The sequence below is a fragment of the Heptranchias perlo genome, unplaced genomic scaffold (assembly GCF_035084215.1).
Source record: "Heptranchias perlo isolate sHepPer1 unplaced genomic scaffold, sHepPer1.hap1 HAP1_SCAFFOLD_1190, whole genome shotgun sequence".
In the NCBI taxonomy this organism is placed as follows: domain Eukaryota; kingdom Metazoa; phylum Chordata; class Chondrichthyes; order Hexanchiformes; family Hexanchidae; genus Heptranchias; species Heptranchias perlo.
In genome coordinates this window covers 27905-47335 of record NW_027138419.1, presented here as the reverse complement: position 1 = coordinate 47335, position 19431 = coordinate 27905, and the positions used below count along the sequence as shown (strand labels likewise).

The following is a 19431-nucleotide window of genomic DNA, read 5'->3' as shown; positions in this document are numbered from 1 at the left end:
CCTAATTATCGAATCCGGTATGACTACAACCTTTCTATTCCAATCTCCGCACCCCCACCCACCCTGCCCCCTTGGACTGCCTCCTGCTCTACACTACCATGGTTAGCATTCCGGCTGTCCACCCGCAGCCTGCATCAGTATCTTCACAGGTAGCAAGTACGTTGTACCTGCTAGACAGGACCAGTATCTGCAGGACCTCCTTCTCTGTCTCCCCTTGGTTCCTCTTACCTTGCTGCCTTACAGTCACATGTTCCCCTTCCTGTACTTTATTTGTCTATTTTAAATTTGAGAAACTTCTTTTAGGGCTATTTCTCTTCGTATAGGAACCTTTACTGATTGTTCTGTACCCACCTCTGTTGGCTCTACAACGCCAATATTCTCCTCTTCTGTGAAAACTGAGGCAAAGTATTTATTTAATATCTCTACCATTCCCTCACTCAATCTTTCCTTCCCGAGATATAATTTTTAATATGATCGATGATTTGTTGCTTCACTATGTACAAACTAACATTGCAGTGTGTACTCTGTTGAAAAGGGAACATTGATCTGTTTCAGCTTTTCGACTGTCTTACGCTTTATAAAAACCTTTGTCTACTTTTTCATACACAAAATACCAAGTGCTTGCAACCATTTTGTGAATTTTTATTAATGTTTTGTGATGTACATGCTTAGTGTAAATACTAGTGGATCTCTTATTGCTCATAGGAAGTCAGGGCAAGTGAAGTTCTCTGAATGCATTCGTGATGCTGTAGGTAATGGGTACAGCAACTACTTGAGTTTCAATAAAATGCATCCCCTATGTATGAAATTCAATATTATAGATAGATTAATGGTCTTTATGTAACGTAAGCAGTTAAAAAGCCATTGTGTTGCAATAGGCATGGAACATATGTACTACTTTTCTTCGCAGGATTGGAGTCTTCAGTATAAGAAGGCTAACAGATCATCTGAGAAGAACAAGAAAAAGTTAAGTGCAGGAAGCGAGAGCCGACTTACAAATGACATCTCCCCTGAATCCTCCCCTGGGGTTGGGCGCAGAAGGACGAAACCCCCCAAGAGTTATCCTCCCACAAAGCATACGTCTCATTTCTCTGTTCCAGACTCTGCAGAGCTTGAGAGGCTGAAGCAGCGCATAAACTTCAGTGATTTAGATGAGGTAGGTAAATATGTTAAATTTTGCCTGAGATTTATTTTAGCAATCATTTTCATTAACCTTTTTTCAAAATATTAGGTAAACTGCATTTATCATAAGACCAGGTTACAAGCTTTCTAATGTACAGACATTGCTGTGCTTAAGTAAGGAAAGGTGCTGAGGGAAGGGAGGGGATGGGGAGAGTGCAGAGAGTGGTGCTTGAATACTGCAATTGTGATGCTGTTGTCAGTCTCCTGTTGCATTTTACCTTGCATGAGACCAGGCAAGCATATGGTTATGGTACTTGATAACATTTAATCCAGTACATTATTCCTGCTCTACTTTATTAAAAATTGTTTTTGTTTTAGCTGGAAAGTAGAGACGTGCCATTCTAAACCCTCTCGAGCTGTAGAGGCCACTGAGTTGATATTACCAAATGGAAATCCAATAGGTCAATATCTTTTTCCAGCCATATGTGCTCATCAGAAGGTATCTGAAACAGGCTGGGAACTGCTGTGTATTTGGCTGATGTTTGAACAACTTGGTTCACACTTTTCACGGCATCCAGAGTTCGAAGGATTGCCTTTTGTATTTTTATAATAGTATATTTTATGAATTTGTGATCCTAGCAGAGCTTTGTATACCAGAAGTACCTATTGGGAAATTGGGTCTGGAGGTCAAAGGGGCTTAAAGGAATTTCATTAAATGTACAGAAAGCTTTGCGAGGTATACTGACCTCAGCATCACGATACCTGATATGCACTGCCGACATGAAGCTCTGCGAGGAGCGCGACACTTTTGAAAATTTCCAAGATGAATTTTAGAATCTCGCCAGTGAACAAAATATAGTTTCTGTACATTTGCTGACTGTGGTCTTGTATACTGTTGCCAGCACTGCAGTCCAAATGTAAATTGTGGTTTGGAGGAGAAGAAACTGAAATCCCAAATGTCATTTACAAACAGGAGCTAATTGGAGGAGGGAAGCCTGTGCTTTTGTAAACTTGCCACTAGAACTGTAGAATGCCAGATGCCTGTTTGTTCTTGAGATCTTATTTTTACAAGACTGCTAGGACAAAAATAAAATATTAAAATGTATGTTAGATTTTAGTGTTATTAATTGGAGAGTTAACAGGACTGTACAGGCTGTATTTTGTTGGGGTTAATTCAGTGTTCAGTTAATTGTGCACTTCACCAGGAAGTTGAATAATTGTAACTGAAAACTTGATTCTTCATACCTGATGATCAAAATAATGGTTTGTTGTGTCTAAATGAAAAGACCAGAGTACAGTAATACATTAAAATATTGCTCTTTTCCATTAAACATTGCGATGTTTGTTGGTTAGCGGAGCATTGGGAGTGATTCTCATGGCAGAGCCACAGCTGCTAACAACCAACGTCCGCCTGTTGAAAATAGGAAGCCGTTCAACTTTCTCCAGCAGCAAATCAACAGCAACAAAAGCAAGGAACCTGACTTAAATCCACAAAGGAGAGAAACAAAGCTGTCTACTCCAAGGGTGGATTTGTTTGCCTCCATAAGCAAAGATTCATTGCAAAGTGATCAGGTCTCGCTTGGAGATGACCGAGGAGAATCTGAAATAGAGAGTAGTCAGGTAAGATACATATATTTCAAGTTTTATTATTTTGATGGTTAATGAAATAAACCAACCAACACTTATTGGTTTAGAGGGAGGAAAAAGGGATTGAAAAGTAATTTAGTATTTGAGGACAAATTCCATAGGTATTAAGTCTTAACTAGCTGGCCTGTTGAAAATTGGGTGAGTTAGTGATATGAGTAGACGAACCCTTAATGGACATGCACAACATTCCTCTGTCCACTGTCTCAATTAACCCATTTCATATGAATATCTCAACAGAGGTTTCTGGACTCAGTTTGACAAAGTGAAACATAAATTTAACCTTCTGAAACTTTTATTTATAAATAGATGCTGGGTAATAGAAAATTATTGAGCTGTAATTGTGTATGCCGGTCATGTATTTACCCTAACTGTGAATGTTGCTGGTTTCCTTCAGCCATATATGCCTTCAAGTTACTGCTGTCCATATTAGAGGGCAAACGGGTAACCTGTTTCTAAGACATTCCTCTCTCTGGTATTTGAGCATAGGGGTTAACTCGTTTGTTTTAGTAGTTTGGTGCCTCAATTAATATATTGAGATGGGAATGGGTTATGAACGTGTGAAGCATTGGCCCATTAAAATCTTTCTATGTATTAAGTACTATCTAAGCTGTAGCCTGCATTTCTGCTAATATCCTATCTGTTAATGAATGGCCCCAAAGTCATATTGTATTGGCTCAACCGTTGACATTTGTGTATCAAAAATTTGCTTTGTTGCAATTGATTTTAATAATTATGATGTCACAAAGAACTGGTTATAGACTGCTAAGTATCGCCAATGGGTTCATGTGGTCATACAGAATACTTCTATATTTTCATTTGTTCATTCACTTTATTTTAGATAGGCTAAGAATCATAGAAAGGTTACAGCACAGAAGGCGGCCATTCGGCCCATCTAGTCGGTGCCAGCTCTATGCAAAAGCAATCCAGCTCGTCCCACTCTTTTTCTCCCCCCCACCCCCCAATCCCTGTAGCCCTGCAATTTTTTTCCTTTCAAGTACTTATCCAGTTCCCTTTTGAAGGCCATGATTGAATCTGCCTCCACCATCCCTTCGGGCAGTGCATTCCAGATCCTAACCACTCGCTGTGTTAAAAAAAAGTTTTTCCTCTTTCACCTTCGGTTCTTTTGTCAATCACCTTAAATCTATGTCTTCTGGTCCTTGACCCTTCTGCCTATGGGAACAGTTTCTCTCCATCAACCCTGTCTAGACCCTTCATGATTCTGAATACCTCTATCAAATCTCCTCGCAACTGTCTCTGTTCCAAGAAGAACAGCCCCAGCTTCTCCAGTCTATCCACGTAACTAAAGTCCCTCATCCCTGGAATCATTCTAATAAATCTCTTCTGCACCCTCTCTAAGGCCTTCACATCTTTCCTAAAGTGGAGTGCCCAGAACTGGACACAATACTCCATACTTTTGTACTCTATGCCTCAATTTATAAAGCCCAGGATCCAGTATGCTTTTTTAACCGCTTTCTCAACCTGTCCTGACGCCTTCAATGATTTGTGCACATATACCCCCAGATCTCTCTGTTCCTTTTAGAATTGTGCCCTCAAGTTTACATGGCCTCTCCTTGTTCTTCCTACCGAAATGTATCACTTTGCATTTTTCTGCGTTAAATTTCGTCTGCCACGTGTCTGCCCACGCCACCAGCCTGTCTATATCCTCTTGAAGTCGATCACTATCCTCCTCACTGTTTTATGTCATCTGCAAATTTTGAAATTGTGCCCTGTGCACCCAAGTCCAAGTCGTTAATATATATCAAGAAAAGCAGTGGTCCCAGCACCGACTCCTGGGGAACACCACTGTACACCTCTCTCCAGTCCGAAAAACAATCGTTCACCACTACTCTCTGTTTCCTGTCACTTTGCTAATTCTGTATCCATGTTGCTACTGCTCCCTTTATTCCATGGGCCGCAATCTTGTTGATAAGCCTACCATGCGGCACTTTATCAAGCGCCTTTTGAAAATCCATATACACCACATCAGCTGCATTTCCCTCGTCTATCCTCTCTGTTACCTCATCAAAAAACTCTATCAAGTTAGTTAAACATGATTTGCCTTTAACAAATCCATGCTGGCTTTCCCTAATCAATCCACCCTCGTCCAAGTGACTGTTAATTCTGTCCTGGATTATCGTTTCGAAAAGTTTCCCCACCACTGAGGTTAAACTGACTGGCCTATAGTTGCTGGGTTTATCCTTGCACCTTTTTTGAACAAGGTTATAACATTTGCAATTCTCCAGTCCTCTGGCACCACCCCTGTATCTACGTATGTTTGGAAGATTATGGCCAGTGCCACTGCAATTTCTACCCTGACTTCCTTTAGCAACCTAGGATGCATCTCATCCGGACCGGGTGACTTATCTACTTTAAGTACAGCTGGCGGAGCTAAGAGATTAGGAAAACAGTCCACCAAGGAATTCCATACCTGTGAACTTTTGTATGTAGGTTACACAGTATAACCTAACTTGTAGGTATTGGCCTTGCCTTAGTGCACTCTCACCTCTAAGTCACCTCATTTTCCACATCGTTCACCTGAGGAAGGAGGTAGCCTCCGAAAGCTTGTGAATTTAAAATAAAATTGCTGGACTATAACTTGGTGTTGTAAAATTGTTTACAACTCTAAGTTAGAAGGTCGTGGCTTGACTACATAATCTGGGCTGACGCTTGAGTGCAGTACTGAGGGAGAGCTGCACTCGGGTGTAGTTTCAGATGAGTCATTAAACTGATGTAACATATCTCACGGCACTATTCAAAGAAGAGCAAGGAGATCTCCAGGTGTCTTGGTCAACATTTATCCCTCAACCAACAACACTAAAAATAAATTATCTGGTCATTTATCTAACTGTTGTTTGTCGGACATTGTAGTTTGCAAATTGGTTGCCACATTTCCCTACATTAGAGCAGTGACTACATTTCAAAAGTACTTCATTAGCTGTGAAGCACTTTGGGAGGTCCTGAGATTGTGAAAGGTGCCACATAAATGGAAGTTCATTCTTTAAATATAATTTCTGAAAATGAAAGTGGGAAAGTATTTCCTTCCTATCACTGCTACCATTTTGCATGTGTCCATGCAGATTGCAGCTGAATGCCTTTGTCAAACTAAAACTAACCTTGTCCTCAGGTAATGTGAAATATTGTGAAAATTATCAGTTAAGCTCACTAACACCTGCCACTCATACTGACGGTCACTGGAGCAGGCAGCTAAGATAATTCTCTAATTTTGTAATGTATCTTAAAGTGCCCTCATAATGCATTGAACATACAGTTAAACAGAAATTGTACAGCTCCTTTTTAGGGTCCCATGATTTGTTTTGACATAGGTTGTAAGCAGACTTATCCAGATTCGGGATTACATCAGCAAGGCTCGTTCTATGCGGGATGACCTTATGGAGAAAAATGAAAGATCTGCTAATGTCGAGCGTTTGTCTCAGCTGATAGACCATCTAAAAGAACAGGAGAAGTCCTATATGACATTTTTGCAAAAGATGCTGGTATGTTTTGGAACATTGTGATATTTATATTATTTGTAATAAGAATAGGTGTCCCAGGCTTATGTGCATAATGTGTGCAGTTTAACTTCATATACCATAAAATCCAATGCAGGGGGTACGTAGTCACACCTTATGTGTAGGTGCTTTCCTCTCGATCCCACCACCCCGTTTATCTGTCCTGAAGGAGGTGATTCATACTTGGATATGGCTCCATAAATGTAAGAAACTCATATCCCAACCAAGTGGCTGACGATGTGGTGTGCATATAGACCTTCTCAGCTGGCTCTTAGACTGTGGAGGACATTTCAGCCAAGCCTGATGATATCCACATCTGCGTTCCAATTAATGTTACTGGAAAGCATTCAGGAATGGGAACACTGATCTCCCACCTCAGTCTTGGCTGAGATCACCTAACTTCGCACAAATTAGCGATCTAATTGAGGACCTTTTGTTCTCTGTGGCACAATAGTACAGTTATATGACATAATAGTACAGTTATCCATTAAATACAGTACAGAAGTCACAACGACATACTAATTTGCCTGTGGAGCACATTGCACCCGAACATTAAATAAATGCAGTTAGTCTAACGTCAGTTGTGGGCAGACTCTTCAAATCTATAATTTCTGATTAAAATTAGTAAGCATTTAGAAACGTATAGATTAATCAAGGATAGCCAACACAAAGGCAAGTCATGTTTAACAAATTTAAGAGTTTTTTTTTCAAGTTGAAGGTAAATGTAGTGTGTACAGATTTTCAGAAGGTGTTTCATTAGGTGTCTCAAGAGATTCGTTTGAAAAATTTAGGCCTCTGGTATAAGAGGAACTGTAACAGAAAGTTGGTTGATGGGCAAGGAACAGAGTTAAGGTGAATGAGTGTTGTTCAGATTGGAGAAGCGTTTCAAGTGGTGTACCAGGAAGGGTGGGTCTACTTTTGTTCTTATGTGTAGATGATTTAGACTTGGGTATAACGTCGGAGATTTAGAAAACAGTGAGGGGGACTATCAAAGGAAGACATAGGCAAATTAGTGGAATTGGAAGACAGGTGGAAAATGCAATTTAATGTGTATAAGTATGAGGTTATACATTTTGGGAGAAAAAACAAGGAATGTGAATATATACTTAATAGAAAGATGCTCAAGGGTGTGGATGAACAGAGAGACTTAGGGGTTCAAATGCATAATTGCATGAAAATGTAAGTGCAGGTAGATAAAGCAATAAAAAAGACCTGTTGAATTTTGGGTCTTTTAAGTCAGGGCATAGGGTATAAATAAAGGAGTAATGATGCATTCATATAAAATATTGGTTAGAATACTGCTTGTAATTTTGGGTGCCCTATTACAGAAAAGATACTGAAGGCCTAGAGTGCATACAGTGTAACTTCACCAGGGATGAGAAACACAAGTTTTGGGGATAGACTTGAGATGCTGGGTCTATTTCACTGGAGCAGAGAAGGCGAAAAGGGGATTTAAAATGATGACGTGTTTTGATGGAGGGAGTAGAGAAAGACTATTTCCTTGGTTGTGACAAGGAGTCATCGATTTAAAATTAACTCTGAGTGTGCGGAGAGAGGTTAGGAGAAATTTCTTGACACAGCGGGTTGTTGGAGCATGGAACACTATGCCAAAAGGAGTGGTTCAGGCAGAGACCATTGCATCTTTTTAAGAGAAAATTGAATAATTTTTTTTATTATTCGTTCATGGGATGTGGGCGTCGCTGGCGAGGCCAGCATTTATTGCCCTTGAGAAGGTGGTGGTGAGCCGCCTCCTTGAACTGCTGCAGACCGTGTGGTAAAGGTTCTCCCACAGTGCTGTTAGGAAGGGAGTTCCAGAATTTTGACCCAGTGATGATGAAGGAACGGCGATATATTTCCCAGTTGGGATGGTGTGTGACTTGGAGGGGAACGTGCAGGTGGTGGTGTTCCCATGTGCCTGCTGCTCTTGTCCTTCTAGGTGGTAGAGGTCGCGGGTGTGGGAGGTGCTGTCGAAGAAGCCTTGGTGAGTTGCTGCAGTGCATCCTGTGGATGGTACACACTGCAGCCACTGTGCGCTGGTGGTGAAGGGAGTGAATGTTTAGTGTGGTGGATGGGGTGCCAATCAAGCGGGCTGCTTTGTCCTGGATGGTGTTGAGCTTCTTGAGTGTTGTTGGAGCTGCACTCATCCAGGCAAGTGGAGAGTATTCCATCACACTCCTGACTTGTGCCTTGTAGATGATGGAAAGGCTTTGGGGAGTCAGGAGGTGAGCCACTCGCCGCAGAATACCCAGCCTCTGACCTGCTCTTGTAGCCACAGTATTTATATGGCTGGTCCAGTTAATTTTCTGGTCAATGGTGACCCCCAGGATGTTGATGGTGGGGAATTTGGTGATGGTAATGCCGTTGAATGTCAAGGGGAGGTGGTTGGACACTCTCTCTTTTTGGAGATGGTCATTGCCTGGCACCTGTCTGGCGCGAATGTTACTTGCCACTTATCAGCCCAACCCTGGATGTTGTCCAGGTCTTGCTGCATGCGGGCACGGACTGCTTCATTATTTGAGGGGTTGCGAATGGAACTGAACACTGTGCAATCATCAGCGAACATCCCCATTTCTGACCTTATGATGGAGGGAAGGTCATTGATGAAGCAGCTGAAGATGGTTGGGCCTAGGACACTGCCCTGAGGACCTCCTGCAACAATGTCCTGGGGCAGAGATGATTGGCCTCCAACAACCACTACCATCTTTCTTTGTGCTTGGTATGACTCCAGCCACTGGAGAGTTTTCCCCCTGATTCCCATTGACTTCAATTTTACTAGGGCTCCTTGGTGCCACACTCGGTCAAATGCAGCCTTGATGTCAAGGGCAGTTACACTCACCTCACCTCTGGAATTCAGCTTTTTTGTCCATGTTTGGACCAAGGCTATAATGAGGTCTGGAGCCGAGTGGTCCTGGCAGAACCCAAACTGAGCATCAATGAGCAGGTTATTGGTGAGTATGTGCCGCTTGATAGCACTGTCGATGACACCTTCCATCACTTTGCTGATGATTGAGAGTAGACTGATGGGGTGGTAATTGGCTGGATTCGATTTGTCCTGCTTTTTGTGGACCTGGGCAATTTTCCACATTGTCGGGTAGATGCCAGTGTTGTAGCTGTACTGGAACAGCTTGGCTAGAGACGCAGCTAGTTCGGGAGCACAAGGCTTCAGCACTACAGCCGGGATGTTGTCGGGGTCCATAGCCTTTGCTGTATCCAGTGCACTCAGCCGTTTCTTGATATCACGTGGAGCGAATCAAATTGGTTGAAGACTGGCTTCTGTGATGGTGGGGATATCGGGAGGAGGCCGAGATGGATCATCCACTCGGCACTTCTGGCTGAAGATTGTTGCAAACGCTTCAGCCTTGTCTTTTGCACTCATGTGTCTGGACTCTGCCATCATTGAGGATGGGGATGTTTACAGAGCTTCCTCCTCCCATTAGTTGTTTAATTGTCCACCACCATTCACGACTGAATGTGGCAGAACTGCAGAGCTTTGATCTGATCCGTTGGTTGTGGAATTGCTTAGCTCTGTCTATAACATGTTGCTTCAGCTGTTTAGCATGCATGTAGTCCTGAGTTGTCGCTTCACCGGGTTGGCACTTCATTTTTAGGTACGCCTGGTGCTGCTCCTGGCATGCTCTTCTACACTCCTCATTGAACCAGGGTTGATCCCCTGGCTTGTTGGTTATGGTAGAGTGAGGAATATGCCGAGCCATGAGGTTACAGATTGTGCTGGAATACAATTCTGCTGCTGCTGATGGCTCACAGCGCCTCATGGATGCCCAGTTTTGAGCTGCCAGATCTGTTCTGAATCTTTCCAATTTAGCATGGTGATAGTGCCACACAACACGTTGGATGGTGTCCTCAATGCGAAGACAGGACTTCGTCTCTGCGTGGACTGTGCAGTGGTCACTCCTACCAATACTGTCATGGACAGATGCTTTTGCGACAGGTAGATTGGTCAAGTAAGTTTTTCCCTCGTGTTGGTTCGCTCACCACCTGCCGCAGGCCCAGTCTGGCAGCTGTGTCCTTCAGGACTCGGCCAGCTCGGTCAGTAGTGGTGCTACCGAGCCACTCTTGGTGATGGACATTTAAGTCCCCCACCCAGAGTACATTCTATACCCTTGCTACCCTCAGTGCTTCCTCCAAGTGGTGTTCAACACGGAGGAGGACTGATTCATCAGCTGGAGGAGGGCGGTAGGTGGTAATCAGCAGGAGGTTTCCTTGCCCATGTTTGACCTGATGCCATGTCCAGAGTCAATGTTAGGACTCCCAGGGCAACTCCCTTCTGACTGTATATCACTGTACCGCCACCTCTGGTCAGTCTACCCTGCCGGTGGGACAGGACATCGCCAGGGATGGTGATGGAAGAGTCTGGGATGTTGGCTGGAAGGTATGATTCTGTGAGTATGGCTATGTCAGGTTGTTGCTTGACTAGTCTGTGGGACAGCTCTCCCAATTTTGGCACAAGTCCCCATATGTTAGTGAGGAGGATTTTGCAGGGTCGACTGGGCTTGGTTTGCCTTTGTCGTGTCCAATGCTGGGAGGTCCCTCCGGTTTTATTCTTCTTATGACTTTTTTTAGCGAGATTGTACAACTGAGTGGCTTGCTTGGCCATTTCAGAGGGCAATTAAGAATCAACCACATTGCTGTGGGTCTGGAGTCACATATAGGCCAGACCGGGTGAGGACGACAGGTTTCCTTCCCTGAAGGACATTAGTGAACCAGATGGGTTTTTCTGACAATCCGGTAGTTTCATGGCTACCATTACTGATACTAGTATTTTAATTCCAGAATTTATTTAATTAATTGAATTTAATTAATTGAATTTAAATTCCCCAGCTGCTGTGGCGTGATTTGAACTCATGACTCCGGATTATTAGTCCAGGCCTCTGGATTACTAGTCCAGTAACATAACCATATGAATACCAAATATTTGAAGCATAGGAAACTAGAGGGTAATGGTTGAGAGAGTGGGGCAGTGGGATTAATTTTGGATTGCTCTAAAGAGCTGATACAGGCATGGTGGCCAAATGGCTGCTTTCTGTGTTGGAAATCTCTGGTTCTAATTGCAGGTAATTTGATTTTTACTCTGTTGTAACCAGTGATTACATTTTACACTATATATATATATATATATATCCATTACGCACTCAAAAAGCCATTGTTTTTGTTTATAATGTTCTGCTGACTTGATTTATTTTTTAATTTAAAAAATAATGTTTCAGGCTAGAGAGAATGAAGAGGATGAAATTGGCACAACAGACTCTGCTGTGGGATCTGGTTCTGTAGCTGATAGCACATCTCTAAACCTAGATGTTCAGTCTGAGGCATCAGATGCAACGGTAAGCCGGAAGTAGAATAAGATGTAAGTGCTATGTTGAGTACACAATTGGTTTTATAAGATGGACTTTAAATGATAGAGATGCACACTCTATTCTAGACAGAAAAAGTTTGGGTACTAGGATTTAAGTATTGAGACATAGATTGTGCTGAATATTATCCTCACACTTTGCTTTTGTTGTAAAGGAAGGGTATTAAAGTTAGAACAGACTTTTGTTTAAAAGCTGTTTGTCTTGGGTTTCATTAGCATTTTAATCATAAATGTCTTAACTAAACTGTTTAATAAAGGAGGCATCTCGTAGTCTGAGAGTTCGGCCCCGCATTGAGGACAAGCTAGGAAATACAGCCTCCCAAGCACAGGGCTCTTCAGTTACTTCAACTCCAAAAGGGGAAACTGACAGGCTTGGTCTGAATGACAGGAGAGTCTGGCATAGTGGGATTAATGGCAAGGAGCATGGAATTTCCTCCAAGGTACCATTTCATTGCATAGTCCTTGTAATCTATTACCAATTTCAACTCTTATAACCAACTTTTGTTCTTCTCATCCTTTTTCACTTTAAACTGATCCCATTATTTCTTAAGTCTTTTTGAATCTTGGCAATTGTTAAAATGAATGTTACAATTATGTCTGAATTAATTAGATTTAAGATTTGGATTTTGAGGGGTGGAAGAAGTATTTAGCACAGCCGTGATCCAAGGTTACATGGTAAATATGATGCATGAAACCGATCATGCAACCTTCATTTTGAAATCCTGTTTGGAATTGACAAACTTGCCTAAACTTTCAAGTCTTAACCACATAACCAATGACAAATTGTACAGTATTCTATTGAAAAGGAAGACTAAATCGTTATATATGTGAGTACTGCCAACTAAAGTACTCCTTTGCCCCCTTCCCTCAAGTATTGTGATAAGATCTTGTGCCTGGTAGGATGCTAGTTTCAGTCTGTAGTCTCCCTTCTTTCCATTCCCATCAGCGATTAAGCCAGTCAAGGAGCATCTGAATATGCTGCTTGTAAAAGCTGCTATTGAATTGATGCAACAGGTATTCAGGCGTAACCGACATTGACATATGTGGGGTTTCCAGTGGAGCTATTTGTTGGCAGCAAAGTAGAAAAGAAAGAACTGAGTTCATGTGTAGGAGATTAAATCTATACAGCCTGTTGAAATTTTTTTGTTACTTGCTATGGAGTAGGAAGTCCAACGCATTGGAAGTTGCCCACTCTTTAAACACTGCCTTATCAACAACTGTGCATAGGTTTGATGCAAATTGTTAATCTTCACACCTGAGTGGTGACCTCTGGGTTATCTCATTTAGGCACAATTTAGATGGGCGTGCTAAGACAGATGAAACTTTGATATTGTTTCGATCCTTTTTTAAAAAAACAGAAGTTGACCTTTGTACTTCTGGGCCACAGCCACCCAAAAGTGCATAGTTAGCGTTTTCAGCCAGTTGAAAACGAGTTTTTAATGTACATGCCACCTCTGGAATGGAAAAGCAGAAGTGTGCTGAAGCTTTTTTAAGATCAAGCCCAATAACTGGGATATATAGGAAACCAAATAAGTTTGAAAAAAATGGAGGGAAGATGAGGAAGGGAGTAAAGATGGGGTTAGAAAGGAAGACAGACCATGCTGAAATATAAAATGTAACCTGCCATCATACTGTATGTTCTCAAAAGTGAAAAAAATATATAAGCAGGCTTGGGAGCTTGGAAAACTGTTGTGCTGCTGGAACTCTTAATGGTTCTTCATGGGCAAAGATTCATAACTTGCTGGTCATCTGAAAAGTGAAAATTAATATTGTGCAGTCCAATATTAGAGAACTGGATTGCCTCAAATTTTAGGGCTTATCTATGAGCACTTAATTTTTCAGTAAATCTCTCGTCTCAAGATAGGTGGCAGACCTATCTGAATGGGGAAAAACTTGAAATAACACATTGGTTGTTCCTGTGATGAGTTGTTGAGTACGTGGCGGGTTTTTTGTTCGTTCATTCTTTACAATGGATAGACTAGTCTAGATTTCTCAAAGCCGAACATAGTCCATCTTGGAATGTGCTGATGTGAAATAAAATGAGCAGGTTGCTGTTTTTGACCTGACTCTTGACATCACTGAACTGGGAGTTAAACAATGTATTAATTTCTGCTTGTTTGAAGCAGTGGAGCCTTGGTACTTTCTATTTGAATTACTAAGTTGAATGTCTGAGATGGTGGAACTTATTACAAAAAAGCAATTGGCAGTTTAACAGAGTTGTAGCACAGTTGAGTGGTATAAAATTTGCCTCGTTGCTCAGATTTGTAACATTTGTACATGGTTGTTTTCAGACTGCACTGAGAATTGCTCCCAGACCAACATATTGTTTCCTCACTGGCCAAAGTGTCCTATAGTCTCTGTAGAAAATTGCAGCAAAATCTAATGAACACAACTTATGTGTTCTTGTGGGATGATGGAATTCATTTTGTAATGTTTTTTGGGAGTCTTTGAGATCTCCAGTTATTTCTCATCCAGTTTGGTTAGATTGGGCTTTGCTTCTAGTTCTTCAGTGGTGAGCATTGGAGCAGAACGTTCTGTGGATTCGAAGTGCAACCCACCCATCTGCCCCTCCTGCCCCCTCAAAAAAAAAATCCATAACCTAATGAATGATTCCCTGATATTAGGATTCCACATGCAAGGTTTCTGGACGTAGTGCTGATTTCATGTGAAGTCCAAATGACCTATTAATAGACCCAGATGGCAGATGTTAGATTCCAGTCCTGGATCAGAGCTTGAGCATATCCACCTGTTGATGGACAGCATCACAGTAGTTCATTTGGTTATCAAATGAGGTACTTAACTTTGATCTTTGTCATGTTGTCCTTCCGTTACTCTGAATCTCAGACCTGTGCTTGGCAGACATGGACTGTGCAACAGTTGACTCTGACTTGGACACAAATGCACCAACTTGAATGCTTCACCTGGAGGTAACTCATGCTGCGAGAGCTAGGAGGTGAAATTGCTGCGGTTGATAATCCTGTTTTGTACTTGCACTGACTTTCTTTGCTAAAATTAACAGGAGGAATTTTATCTTCCAAAGGATGCACCTGTTTGCATAAAAACATGATATAGCTCCTCACGAATTGTTTGAGAGCAGACAGGTCAGCATGAATGGTCGATGGCCTGGCATTCTTGGGCAGTAAATCTTTTTTAATAAGAGTTTACTTCATCTCCATCAATTCCAGGGTATTATAGAAAATCAAGATGGAGAGCACAGTGGTAATTTTGATAATCCTATACAGGCTTTGTATACAGTTGTCCTCCGACAACATAGTGCCGAACGTTGCTCCACGGGTCACTGCTGTACAGGGAGAGACCTGCTGTGTGTCCCAATTGTTACCAAATTCGTCATCAATACTGAGCAGCCCTACTGCTTGTAACCTCTGAATGCCGTTTATATTGGGAATACTTTCTTTGTTCTGTCATATAATTGTAATTCAGTTACAGACAGAACTTAATTCACAGAACAAGTGCATTTGCAAAGCTCACCAGCTTTTTGTGTCCAGAACAAATGAAGATTACTTTGGACTTCATCTAAAAGGCCACTATTACAAGTAACATCCATATTTATTTACTGAGCATTACTGGTTAAATTCATCAGCCAAAGGCTAGACCCTGAGTTCCACAGGGGTTTTCCCATTCTCCCACTGTAACTCTGGGTCTACATATTTCAATAGGTTTGTTTTTTCTGCAGCTATTTCATTTTAATTGCAAGGACCCTTTTCATTGATAGAAGAAAACTAGATTTTGTTGGTCATCTTAATTCTTAAATCGAAAGCATCCTTAATATACCAAGATCATCCAGTCTTTCTTTGGGGACTGATTATAAGTTCTGTTATGAAGTTGTACTTGGTGATATTTTGTTTGTTTTTAAAAAAATGTCAGCCCAGGTAACATGTGATGGGAAGAGTATACTATGTTAGAGCCAATGTCCCTCATAATTTTTCCTGCTGATAACTTGGGCTACAAATGACTTACATGCAGGATACTTCTATTTGAAGAACGAAGATTATATGAGGTAGTTAATTTAATTTACAGCATATACATCTGCTTAAATAGATAAATGAGCTGTATGTCCTGAATACTAACCTTACAGATAAAGCAGCATACGTACCACCTGTCCCATCCCAAGTTGATGTTTGGGTGTGTTTTGTCCTTCTCTTCACCCCTGCTCCTTATATATATGTCAGGAAAAGAACCTACACAGAGCTGCACCTAGTCTGCTACAGTGCTCAACAGCAGTTTAATCTGAATTTAAATTTGGAAGTCCTCCAAGTTGTGACTAGCGTGTTATTAGATAAAATGGATCATTGGCTAGTGAATGTTTTGAGTGTCTTAAAGCTTAACTTACCTTTTAACCGTAATATTGAATTGTACATTTGCATATTTTTTTTACAGGACGATGATCAGCATCGAGATGCAAAAGAAGAGTTGGAAAATCTGAAAAAGCAACATGAACTTCTGAAAAGAATGTTAGAACAACAAGAACAGTTAAGGACACTTCAAGGAAGACAGGCAGCACTTCTAGCACTACAGCACAAAGCAGAACAGACTATAGTTGGAATGGATGAATCTGGTATATCCAATATAAATATTAGTGTACATTAGCTGGTATACTTGTTCTGTAGTGAAAACTTTTATTTGACATGTTTTCTAATCAGCTGATGGAACAAGTAAAATTCAGCTTTTATTACATAGGATTTTTGCCTTTTTTGTTAATCACATTTTGTGATTTTGTTGATTTATAATTAAGCCCAATGGATTATAGTAACTGAAGTAGTCATACTCTTTTTTTTAAACTGAGTCACCTCTCACCCACAGAGTTCCCTCTCAATGCCATGATATGGCGAACAAATGGTTGAAACAAGGGAACAGGAAACTAATGAAACGGGATGGGGTTGAGCCCTCACTTTTTATAACATTACTCTGAGTCTGAGGCAGAATACAGCACACAAATGAAAAGGAGTTCTTTTGTACTAGGCAATTTTTGCTAACAATGTTTTTCTTATCCCCAGTAGTTGTAACTGAGACAACTGGTTATCCCCAGTAGTTGTAACTGAGACAACTGGCAGTGTTTCGGGACTAAGTATAACATCTGAACTCAATGAGGAACTAAATGATTTGATCCAGCGGTTCCACAACCAGCTTCAGAACTCTCAGGTATAGAATATTATGAAGAGTGCTCATTGCCAAAAGTACATTTTGTAACTTTCAGCATCAGACTTGTGAACAGTTTTCTCCATTATATGTGCTCTGCTTTATCCTGTGATCTCCAACAATAATTTGTTGAAGGAAGGAGAAAGGAGGGGCGTGGCAGAAAGGAGAGTGGAAGAGGGTTGTGGTGGATAGGGGAGGGGATGGGAGAGCGGAGGAGGGAAGAAGGGAGATGGGCAGGAGAGGATACAGGAGAAAAACAGAAGAGAAGGAAAGGGGAAGAGAGGAAGGGACAAAGGAGGAAAGGGATGAGCGGGAAGGGGAGGAGGCAGGATGTGAAGGCGAAGAGGGAGTGGGGAAAGGGAAGGGTTGTGGAAAGAAGGGCAGGAGGAGACAGGAGCGGTAGAGGAGATGAGAGGGTGAAAGAAAGAGAGGGAAGTAGAAGAGAAGTTGGGGAAGGGTTGTGGAGAGGAGGGAAGCAGGAGGGGAAACAGATATGAGAGTGAAAGGGGAGAGGATGGTGAGGGGAACCATAAGGTGCCATTTTCTCTATCCCCCTTTTTTTCTCTCTCTCCCTCTCTCGCCCCCCTTTTCTCTCCCTCTCTTGCCCCCCTTTTCTCTCCCTCTCTTGCCCCCCTTTTCTCTCCCTCTCTCGCCCCCCTTTTCTCTCCCTCTCTCGCCCCCCTTTTCTCTCCCTCTCTCGCCCCCCTTTTCTCTCCCTCTCTCGCCCCCCCTTTTCTCGCCCCCCCTTTTCTCGCCCCCCCTTTTCTCGCCCCCCCTTTTCTCGCCCCCCCTTTTCTCGCCCCCCCTTTTCTCGCCCCCCCTTTTCTCGCCCCCCCTTTTCTCGCCCCCCCTTTTCTCGCCCCCCCCTTTTCTCCCCCCCCCTTTTCTCGCCCCCCCTTTTCTCGCCCCCCCTTTTCTCGCCCCCCCTTTTCTCGCCCCCCCTTTTCTCGCCCCCCCTTTTCTCGCCCCCCCTTTTCTCGCCCCCCCTTTTCTCGCCCCCCCTTTTCTCGCCCCCCCTTTTCTCGCCCCCCCTTTTCTCGCCCCCCCTTTTCTCGCCCCCCCTTTTCTCGCCCCCCCTTTTCTCGCCCCCCCTTTTCTCGCCCCCCCTTTTCTCGCCCCCCCTTTTCTCGCCCCCCCTTTTCTCGCCCCCCCTTTTCTCGCCCCCCCTTTTCTCGCCCCCCCTTTTCTCGCCCCCCCTTTTCTCGCCCCCCCTTTTCTCGCCCCCCCTTTTCTCGCCCCCCCTTTTCTCGCCCCCCCTTTTCTCGCCCCCCCTTTTCTCGCCCCCCCTTTTCTCGCCCCCCCTTTTCTCGCCCCCCCTTTTCTCGCCCCCCCTTTTCTCGCCCCCCCTTTTCTCGCCCCCCCTTTTCTCGCCCCCCCTTTTCTCGCCCCCCCTTTTCTCGCCCCCCCTTTTCTCGCCCCCCCTTTTCTCGCCCCCCCTTTTCTCGCCCCCCCTTTTCTCGCCCCCCCTTTTCTCGCCCCCCCTTTTCTCGCCCCCCCTTTTCTCGCCCCCCCTTTTCTCGCCCCCCCTTTTCTCGCCCCCCCTTTTCTCGCCCCCCCTTTTCTCGCCCCCCCTTTTCTCGCCCCCCCTTTTCTCGCCCCCCCTTTTCTCGCCCCCCCTTTTCTCGCCCCCCCTTTTCTCGCCCCCCCTTTTCTCGCCCCCCCTTTTCTCGCCCCCCCTTTTCTCGCCCCCCCTTTTCTCGCCCCCCCTTTTCTCGCCCCCCCTTTTCTCGCCCCCCCTTTTCTCGCCCCCCCTTTTCTCGCCCCCCCTTTTCTCGCCCCCCCTTTTCTCGCCCCCCCTTTTCTCGCCCCCCCTTTTCTCGCCCCCCCTTTTCTCGCCCCCCCTTTTCTCGCCCCCCCTTTTCTCGCCCCCCCTTTTCTCGCCCCCCCTTTTCTCGCCCCCCCTTTTCTCGCCCCCCCTTTTCTCGCCCCCCCTTTTCTCGCCCCCCCTTTTCTCGCCCCCCCTTTTCTCGCCCCCCCTTTTCTCGCCCCCCCTTTTCTCGCCCCCCCTTTTCTCGCCCCCCCTTTTCTCGCCCCCCCTTTTCTCGCCCCCCCTTTTCTCGCCCCCCCTTTTCTCGCCCCCCCTTTTCTCGCCCCCCCTTTTCTCGCCCCCCCTTTTCTCGCCCCCCCTTTTCTCGCCCCCCCTTTTCTCGCCCCCCCTTTTCTCGCCCCCCCTTTTCTCGCCCCCCCTTTTCTCGCCCCCCCTTTTCTCGCCCCCCCTTTTCTCGCCCCCCCTTTTCTCGCCCCCCCTTTTCTCGCCCCCCCTTTTCTCGCCCCCCCCTTTTCTCGCCCCCCCCTTTTCTCGCCCCCCCTTTTCTCGCCCCCCCTTTTCATCTCTCTCGCCCCCCTTTTCATCTCTCTCGCCCCCCTTTTCATCTCTCTCGCCCCCCTTTTCATCTCTCTCGCCCCCCTTTTCATCTCTCTCTCTCACCCCTTTTTATCTCTCTCTCTCACCCCTTTTTATCTCTCTCTCTCACCCCTTTTTATCTCTCTCTCTCACCCCTTTTACTACAAGTGTGAACCCCCCATCCAACCACACCATGGAACCATGTTGGTGCTCCATTGCAATTCTTTGTGTTTCATAACCCAACCTAACGATTTTTACTTTACAATGAGTATTCTAAAAGG

At 43.9% G+C, this 19431-nt stretch overlaps 1 protein-coding gene across 1 annotated transcript in view; it reads left to right on the top strand.

Moving 5' to 3' along the window:
* Positions 1-880: 880 nt before the first annotated feature.
* The window catches only part of LOC137308090 (pericentriolar material 1 protein-like), a gene marked incomplete at its 3' end in the record, with an annotated part of 45384 nt that continues 26833 nt past the window's right edge, over positions 881-19431 (top strand). The window contains exons 1-7 of the mRNA XM_067977008.1: positions 881-1156; positions 2476-2742; positions 6093-6263; positions 11504-11620; positions 11907-12089; positions 16048-16225; positions 16700-16809. Coding sequence (XP_067833109.1) covers positions 881-1156; positions 2476-2742; positions 6093-6263; positions 11504-11620; positions 11907-12089; positions 16048-16225; positions 16700-16809 — 1302 coding nt within the window. The remainder of the gene's footprint in view (positions 1157-2475; positions 2743-6092; positions 6264-11503; positions 11621-11906; positions 12090-16047; positions 16226-16699; positions 16810-19431) is intronic.